General features: G+C 34.2%; 2 protein-coding genes across 3 annotated transcripts; both read right to left on the bottom strand.

The window, feature by feature from the left end:
• Nucleotides 1-207: 207 nt before the first annotated feature.
• LOC126837170 (cytosol aminopeptidase-like) lies at nt 208-1788 on the bottom strand. The gene has a single exon (XM_050570999.1). It carries the CDS (start codon nt 1786-1788, stop codon nt 208-210), a length of 1581 nt encoding a protein of 526 aa, XP_050426956.1.
• Nucleotides 1789-4546: 2758 nt separating this feature from the next.
• On the bottom strand, nt 4547-8846 carry LOC126836548 (cell division cycle protein 23 homolog). Of its 2 annotated transcripts, none has more exons than XM_050570065.1 (9): nt 8633-8846; nt 8176-8343; nt 7464-8106; nt 7133-7328; nt 6489-6668; nt 6231-6395; nt 5391-5634; nt 5071-5323; nt 4547-5001 (listed from the first exon to the last, which is right to left on the bottom strand). In XM_050570065.1, exons 1-9 carry the CDS (start codon nt 8740-8742, stop codon nt 4894-4896), a joined length of 2067 nt encoding a protein of 688 aa, XP_050426022.1. In that variant the 5' UTR covers nt 8743-8846; the 3' UTR covers nt 4547-4893. The 2 variants fall into 2 exon arrangements, with proteins under 2 accessions (XP_050426022.1, XP_050426023.1); XM_050570066.1 differs by having other exon boundaries at nt 8622-8738.
• Nucleotides 8847-9127: the final 281 nt, after the last annotated feature.

Below are 9127 nucleotides of genomic sequence, written 5' to 3'. Positions count from 1 at the left end.
TTTATTAATAATTAATTAATTACTTACAACCAATTATTAATTTTAAGAAATCCTAGCAACACATTTCGAAATCTTTTAAACGGTCTCACAAATATAACATAAATTTACTTAAAAAAAGGGACAAATTTCAAAATGCAAAAGCATTTCACGGATTATTTTGTAGTATATTAATTTTTACTCATTACACGATTAATGTTAAAATGTTGATCAACATGCTGGTCTCCTGTCGTTAGGACATGCTGTTTGTTTCAATAATTGCACAATGGTACGGACTGGACTGCCTGTCATACGTTCGGGTCTCAGGTAGTGTTCCGGCATTGGACTCCTTAGAAACGCTGAACCGCCCACGTCCAACGTGATCATGGCAGATCCTTTGGGCTTGAACTTTTCCAAAAACATGGCTGCGGCCATGGCGTCCCCGGCTTCTTTATACGGCACCACCCGAGTGTCGGCCAAGGTGGGCCACAGTGTTTTAGCCTTGTAAAAGTTCCAAAGCGGGCCGCGGACGACTCGGTCGCCGGTGGACGCGGACGCGCCTTCGATCTGATTGTACAGGCCTTCCTCTGTGGTGAACCCGAACGTTGCGCTACCGTTTAAGTAGTTTTGTGTGTCGTTGGACAGCGAAGACACTGATATGATTAAGTTGGGCGTGAGCATCTGACTGTAACCGATTATGTCGCTGAGCACCAGCCTGGACGATACATTGGTTCGGTGCACTTCGGTTGTTTTTTCGTCGTACGTCTTAATCACCGACCCTGGTTTCATGGCCATGCCGCCCGGCTTGTTCTCGTACAGCGGCACCAGGGCGTTCACGTTCAACGGCAACGATAGTTGCGCCACGGCCTTCATCGCACCGATCACGGACGCCGCGCCCGACTTGGCGTACATACCCCATTCGGGGCGCTTTTGGTTGCGCAGGCACAGTCCCCACGAGTCATACGTGCACCCGTCGCCGATGAGCACGGCCGGCTTTTCGTCGGCCGGTCCGCCGCAGTACGACATTTCCAACACTATGGGAGTGCGCCGCGACCCCATGGCCACGGATAACAGGGAGTTGAGCTTTTTCTCTTCGATCCATTCCACGTTGCGTATGGTTACGCTGATACTGCACTTGCAAAGCACGTCGCGCACGTAGTCGGCTATACCTTCGGGCGTGCCCACGTTTGGCGGCAGGTGCGCGATGTGCCGGGCCAAGTTCTGCGCCTCGCCCGTAATCGTTCCGCTCCTCCACAGTTCCGTGTCTTTGACGTTGTGCGGCAACACTTGGCTCTTTAGGCGCTCTTCCGTGACCTTGTAACCGTCGAAGTCCCAAGCGCCCAACACGGCCCCTTCGGCGGCCGCCTGGACGTTCGACATGTTCTCCACGTAGATGTCGTCCACGCCGTACTTTTGCAGCGCTCGGGCTCCGACTCCCGCCCCGGTCCTCGTCCATTCCAGGCACTCCTCGAGGTTCTCTAGCTTGTTGTACCCGGCGTTCATCGGCCCGATGTCGGCGAACGCCACCGCGAAGTAGTCCGGGTGCAGGTCGTGCGCTACCACTACACCTTGTCGGGCGATGTTGGACGTCAACAGAAAGTCTGTGGCGCGCCCGGACACGGCGAGGTCGAATTTCTGCGCATCGTCCGACATACGTACTTCACCTGGGCTACATCCTCTGTACACGCCCAACACCAAACCTTTTTTGGTCGGGGCACACGCATCACCGTCGGACGAATAGTTGGCCACTGCCGCCGCCGTCGGTTTGGCTAAGATTCTCGATCGCACTAGTCTTTGTAACGCTCTCTGCATAATTGACATAATTTTGTTATTTATCACTGTTAGTGGACTATACTACCAAACACCGACGCTATACCGATTATATATAAATGTATATGTTGTTAAAAATACAGAAACAAACATCCGAGAGAGTCGCAAGTACGGGATCGTCTGAACGGCCGGTCGACAGCATGTATTGACTGTTATAGTTATTGTACGCAATTTGGCCAGAAAACAAAATATGTAATATACCGATACAACATATTATGTGTATAAATATTTTTATAAAACCATAACTTAAGCCTGGGTTCAAGTAGCGTTTATGTTGAATAACGAGGTTATCAAGGTAATTTCATCCCCATAGCTTTTGTAATATAAATGCTACAAGTAAAATTCTTGATTTGACCGACTTTGAAAGTTTTGATGTACATAATAACTTAATGAATGTTTGCTATTAAAAAAAAAAAAATGTATTTCCAACGAGCTTCCACCAAGTCATTATAAAAAGGTAGTTGAAATCGATAGCACTTTTTTGCAAACGTTAATTTGCAGTCTAATGCAGTCTACATTCGATTTTTATAACAGAGAGAAAGTCAAAATGCATTGTTACATTTTATCAAAAGACTAGTCTGCTATATGGTAATTGTTTTTTTAAATTATGACAACTAAAACTTTGGAATCGTTTATAGTGAGTTTTGATTATTACTTCGACTACAGTAGGGAGGAAAGTGTCTCTGTGGAGCGTTTCGTTAGAAACATAAGGAGGTGCAGCAAGGATGGTCCGATGACTCGAGATTGGAACACTTGGATTCTGTTTGTGTTGGAGATTTTTGCTGAACCCCAAAGTTCTATGCCATAAGACCATACTAGTTTAAGTAAAACTTAGTATAGCGTTAGTTTTGTTTTTAAATTAATTTTTTCAAAATCATAAATATACCTTTGTTTTTTGTAATAAAATTGTTTTTGTTTGATAAAGCGTACGGAAAAATGTAATGTTCTACCAATTCGACGAAACAATTTTAAATTACTTACAACATACTGATAATAATGGATATTTATAATTTTTTATAAATTAATAAATGTGACTGAGTGTTTAAAGAATATGTATATAGATACTTGTTATCAGTTATTCTACCACAGCCGCACAAGTAATAACAAAATAAAAAATATATTATAAGAGATTAGGATACTTATTATACTTAATGATGATCATTTTTTTAAGGAGTTTTATTATTTGCCGACATCCTCGCACCCGCACATCGTAAATTCTACTGGAAAACTATTAAATTATTCCATTAATTGTTATTTTAATTGTAAAAATTAATAATCGCATTTAATTTTTAAAACATTTGTACGCCCCCCCTCCCCAGAACCTAAAAAAAACCTCTCCCCCTAAAAAAACCCGACCAAATAATCTATACTGTTATTCCATTATAATTGTTAAAAGAATTGTTGCTTGATGTTTTTTTTTTACTGTTAGTAAGTAATCTGTATTGTTAAAGGAATACAAAGCAGAGAAAGTATTACACTTCTAGTTAAATTTTTTTATGCATTTCTATTTAATTTCAATGCATTTTAGAATACAAAAATGAAAAACGATTCGGGTAATTTCATAGACACATTCGACGTACAAATGCGGTCGAGAATTTCAAACAAATTCACAACGACGAGGGTATGCAGTGCACTCCTCTAGATCTGGTCGCCAAGAACCCTATATAAATTGTACAATAACAATGCGTCCAAAATCCAAATTGACAACCAACAGAGGTTTTTTGGATTCTATAAGATTGAAAATTTGGTCGTCGAGAACGAAAAGCAAACTATTTGACTGTCAAAATTACACATACCGAAGAATTGGGGACTTTTTACAGAAATTTGATAGACAGATTTATACACATCTCTCCCATAAATTTGACAATTTTAAAAACATTTTGTTTACAGTAAGGAAAACAATTAAATTAAACGAATCAATGAAATATTTAAAAATAAAATGCAGATTGTAAGCAGACTTTCTTTTACACCTAATCAATCAATTTAAAGAGATAACCATTTAAGTGGAAATTTGCTAAGTATAATAAAAATGCATAGAAGGTAAAATTTTTATTTGTATTGGCAAGAACTATCAGTCGGGTAACTAATTTTTTTTATACCAAACAATATTGTGTATCACATTTAATATGTGCCAAAAAAAATCACACAAAGGGTATATGTTATAAAGTAGGCACCTGACACATAAAAAAATAATTTCCCACCAATAAAATGCTATCAATTTTGCTACAAATTGATAACACATATAACCTTACCAAAATATAGATAGGGAAAATGTTTAAAAAAAAATAAATAATTTTAAGTTATAGAAATAAAATAATGTAACCCCTATTAAGAAGTTTTATTTATTTTCACAACATACTAACTAAAACAAGTTTTTAACTAATTCGGCTATATTAAGGAAAGTTAGCATGTAATTTTTAAGTATGTTTATTTGTTGGATACTTTTCTCGTTTATAAAGGTGAAGAGATGATAATTTTAAACTTACGGCCAAATAAAGTACATGAACCTTCGGTATGTCTATAATCTGAATGAGCTGAAGTTTTTGGAAAAAAAAGTCAAGTGGTCAGAAATTTATTTTTTTCCTTAATACATAAAGGAATCGTTTTACTTTACTAAGTACTTCTTTTTAAAGTTTTTTAGCTACTTAAAATATAAAACTGGAAATAAAAAGGTTGAATTTTAAAAGCTATACTAAATCTTATGTTTTATTAATTTAATGTCTCATTTATTTACATTTTAGAATGGACTTTTGCATTATCACAATAAAAATTATATTCATCAGTTTTTGGTAGTTTTTCTTTACTTCGTATTATTTTTGTTGGTACAAAAAAAAATGTAATAGCTCGACTTGATACTTAACAAATTGTAAATAAAAATTTCAGAATTTAATGTTATACTTAAAATAGTAAAATATATTTTTTTTGGCTAACAATTGAATTAAGTTGATTATTAAAATTAATTAGGAGCTGTTACATTTTTTCCCCCAACAAACTTGGTAAAATATTGGTAGCAATCCTAGCATAATAAAAATAAATAAAAATCAGTCTTCTATAGCACATGTAAAAAAAATATTAGTAGTAATAAATTCATAATGCAAATAGGAATCTGCGTGCTTTTAACGGGCCGCCAACATTTTGAGACACTCCTGTTCTGGCTCCTACTTCGCTTAGTAGGCTATTGACATTATCTTGAAACTAAAATAAACAATTTATAAATTGTTAACAGATCGTAAATACCTTCTAATGTACACATATTAAGTTTACCTCCAAGTTTATCTGGTTTTCGTCTTCCACGCACAGAGAACGACATTTTTCAGCCATTGCATAGGCTCTTTCATAATTATTCTGATCTAAATAGTGATATCCCAAATACAAATAAATCTTTGCCAATAAGAAATTCAACTTTTTTTCGGAGCAGTTTTCATCTAGAGCCGTTTTTAAAGCGCTTTTATTTAACTCGTGGAAATTATCACAAATAACATGGTTATTGCTGTCATCGTTGTACTTTTCATAAAACCTAAAATATGGAAATTGTTTTAGGCACATTTTTTAAAAATACACAAGCATCATAGGAAGTTATATACTTTGAAATTTTAAGTAGAACCGTCCCTTCAATATCGTAACGTAGTGCTCTATAGTAACATGTGAGAGCTTCACAAACCCTGTCTGTGCGTTCATACATTTCCCCAAGTGCGACTATCATGCGTGAATCTCGTGGTCTAAGTGCATACGCCTGTCCGAAGTAGTATAAAGCATAATTCGGCAGCTTTACTAGCTCATAGATTTGCCCAAGACCATACCAAGCTCGGTAGTCTCTAATATTTATTTCTACAGAAGAAATGAACAAAATTGTCAATAATAATTTAAACATTAATTGTAATATTACAACCAACCAATTTCTGATTTACATTAAATTATTTCAGTTAGTCTTGTTTAAAGTAAACTGCAACTTTTTTCAACTCGACTACTCATATGTAAAAATTCCTTAAATAAATATGCTACTAAACAACAATAACCTAATACACTAGCTGCCATTGGTAGTGCAAATTATGCCATAAGTTCCATCATATGAGTCCATTTAACTTTGTTAATATAATTATATTTGTTTTTTGAAGTGATTCATATTGTGTTATTTCTAGTTTGAATAAATTGAGTTATTTGTTTGATAGTTTTCTCTTTGTTTTACCCAAGGCAGTCAATGTGTTTAAGTTTATATGATAATTTTATACAAAATGCAATAGCATATTAGTTTGGTGAAGTTTACACAATAGCAAATTATTTTTCATTAGTCTAAATGCAGCCAACGTGCTTAAATTTATACGATTAATTAATAAAAATTGCAATAGCATATTAGTTTGGGTCAGTTTTCACAGTAACAAATTATTTTCATAAGTCAATTTTAGAATTCATTAATAGCTGCATACTCAATGATTGCCTGTACGATGCAATGGCCGCAAAAGAATTCTTCATCTCAATATATTCGTGTCCCAACAAAGTCCAAGCGGTTACATTAGAGGGGTTCATCCTTAGTGCTTTTTTAAAATATAAAACTGATTTAGCATGATCACATTTTAAACTATACAAATTTCCTAAAAAAAAAAATATACATTTAAATATATATTGTATACATAACTTACATACATAAATTTTAAACAACAAATTATTTTATTAATAAACTGTACCTAGAACACAAAGAGTTTCTTGGCGATAGCGGTCGACAGTAGATGTGTGTTTAGACAGAACAACAAGTTGATCCCGATGATCGCAAACGTACATTAAGTTTGACAGCAAATCAATGTTATCCAATCTGTATGGATCAAGCTGAAGAACATTTATAAACTCCTTTACAGAACTAGCTATTTCTATTAAAAAAAAAATTATATATAGATGTATAAATTAAATTAACAGTTGATGAAATAATACATTTTCAGTGTTTTGTTTCAAAAATAAAATCTGCCGTTGGTTTAAGTACTAAAGCATCAAAAGTTATGTCGTTAAATTGCATGGCACGGATTGTTTTTGTGCTTGAATAATATTATGTTTAGTAACAATTAATTCACAATTATTTGTGAAATGATGGTTTGAAATAAAAAATAATCAGGGGTACAGTTCCTGGCATACATTAATTTCTAAAATTAAACCTCAACTAGACTATCATTTTACACATTTAAAAAAAAAAATTGAAAAAAATTTTTTTTTTTAATGAGCTCATGATTACCTCCAGAATTTTCTAGAAAAAATATATTAAATTTATTTGGAAAAAGTTTGAGAGTAAAATGTGAATTTTGACTGTAACCTTATCTGGACACTTAAAATCGTTTTTTACCTCGCTTGTTATGATAAACGATGGCTAGTTGACATCGTAAATATGGCCATTTTTGAAATACTGAGTCACCGTACTGCAATATATCATTATATATTTGCAATGCTTTATCAGTCAACTGGAAATCCAAGTATACGTGTGCTAGAAACAGTAGCTGCATCCAATGATGAGGATGTGTTTTAATATTTAATTCTTCTAGCTGAAAAATATGAGCAACGGTCAGAAAAGCAAGTATCAATGAAAAATAATAAATAAACAAACAAAATCAAAGCTCAGTTTCATAACCAGAAAGAGAGACTTATTTGATATTATATCATTTCAATCAGTCATTTACCATTTTTATATCTTTGATTAACGTGGAAAGCTCAATCCAAGCAGCCCAATTACATGGTTGAATTTCCAATGATTCGATTAGGAACATGGTCGCCTCCTCAAACCTATCTACTTTTTTTAGCATGACAGCTGCAAGCCACAGCAAGTAGGGATCTCCGCAACCGTTTTCAAAGCTTATATGAGCATCAAACGTTATTGATCTTTTAGACTGAACTTTTTTTTTTTTACAAATATTACTTCTAGTACTACTTTTATGCATAGAAAATTTTTGGTTGAATGACGGTGTACTAGGTTTTTGGATGCGATTTCGCCTACTGCTACATCTTTTAATTGGAGTAGACTCGTTTTGTTGACTAACAGATATTTTCATATCAGTTTCATCGTCGTCGAGCTCAGACATAAATGACAATAATTGAGATTGATTGACATCTTCGAATTCGTCATCACTCTCAGAACCATACACAGTTAAAATTAATAGTTCATCTAATAAAGTTATAAAGTTTTGTCTCATTCCTACGAGTTTAGGCTCTTCGAACAAATTAGTACGCTCATAAACCGATTGGTTGTGCATACTCATGTACCTTGCCATATAATGTAAAAACATTGTTTCGGAGTTTTTAGAATTTTTCGTTATGTAGGCACACCTAAAAAAATTGTAATACATTCAAATTTGATGGTTTTTTTTTTTTTATAATTTATTAGTAAACAATTACGCATGATATTCTTCTGTTTCGTAGTAAGAACGTGCTTTGCTATATATGAGATATTCTTCTGTACTTTCAAATGTGACATCTTGATATGCAAGTATATCACCGGCAAGTCCCGTTTCGTCATCAAAATGTGGAGGTATATCATCAAGAGCTAATAACAACTCAGATAACCTGTGTGCACAACACAAAATAATGTTAATTGGCTAGTAGTATAACCCTTATAAATAGGTATTATGTGAATCAAAAAACTATTAAATAAATATCTCTTAAAACTATGTACATCAAAATTTTACTTTTTGTTAATATGAATCACATCACGAATGTGTACTGTTTTTAAATTTTGCTTTTCATAATCCACATACTACGACTATTTTCAAGTTTCAAACTAATTGACTCGTAGAATTTAGCATTAATAGTGTTAGTAACATAAATACCATTAAATAACTTACGTTTGACTTACATTTTACCGCTTTGTAACAAATACCTATCTCGGCATTCACGCAGAGCGTACATTATTTCCCATTTTATATCTGAAGAGTTTTCAAAATGTTTGGTGTAATTCGAATACATATTTTCTGTTTCACAAAAAGATGGAAAATGACATTTGAAAAAAATAACGTTGCTAAATAGACAGTATAAGAAATTAAATATTATCACACAACGAATTCCGGCGTTCGAGGTCACGTGGAAAATCATAATCCTTTGTGATAGGGCCATTGGGGACGTGGGTGTAGGGACACGGTGATAAGAAAACGACAAAAAGTAAATCCACCAAATATCCAAAACAACAAAACGTCACACAACCAAAAACCCGTTTAATTGTCTGAACAAATTAAAAAATATTTATAGGTTTGCTAGTCAAGCCATAATATTTTGAAATAGGCTTAAAAAAAATACCGAAAGTAGGTATACTTGTCTATGGAAAGTATTATACACTGTAACAACAATAGGTAAT

The sequence above is a fragment of the Adelges cooleyi genome, unplaced genomic scaffold (genome assembly GCF_023614345.1).
Source record: "Adelges cooleyi isolate 19-005CV unplaced genomic scaffold, UGA_ACOO_1.1 ACOO_flye_CR_arks_rails_tigmint_CR_PRNA_247, whole genome shotgun sequence".
NCBI classification, from domain to species: Eukaryota; Metazoa; Arthropoda; class Insecta; order Hemiptera; family Adelgidae; genus Adelges; species Adelges cooleyi.
Note: the sequence above shows the minus strand (reverse complement) of the source record. Positions and strands in the feature narration are given on the sequence as shown.

What these genes read in the sequence shown, in the direction of transcription:
- LOC126837170 (XM_050570999.1), bottom strand. Translation starts at nt 1,788, where the DNA reads ATGCAGAGAGCGTTACAAAGACTAGTGCGATCGAGAATCTTAGCCAAA.
- LOC126836548 (XM_050570065.1), bottom strand. Translation starts at nt 8,742, where the DNA reads ATGTATTCGAATTACACCAAACATTTTGAAAACTCTTCAGATATAAAA. An exon ending in GTTCTACTTAAAATTTCAAA is followed by an intron (nt 5,324 to 5,390) that starts GTATATAACTTC and finishes TCCATATTTTAG; the next exon opens with GTTTTATGAAAAGTACAACG. An exon ending in AAAACCAGATAAACTTGGAG is followed by an intron (nt 5,002 to 5,070) that starts GTAAACTTAATA and finishes TGTTTATTTTAG; the next exon opens with TTTCAAGATAATGTCAATAG.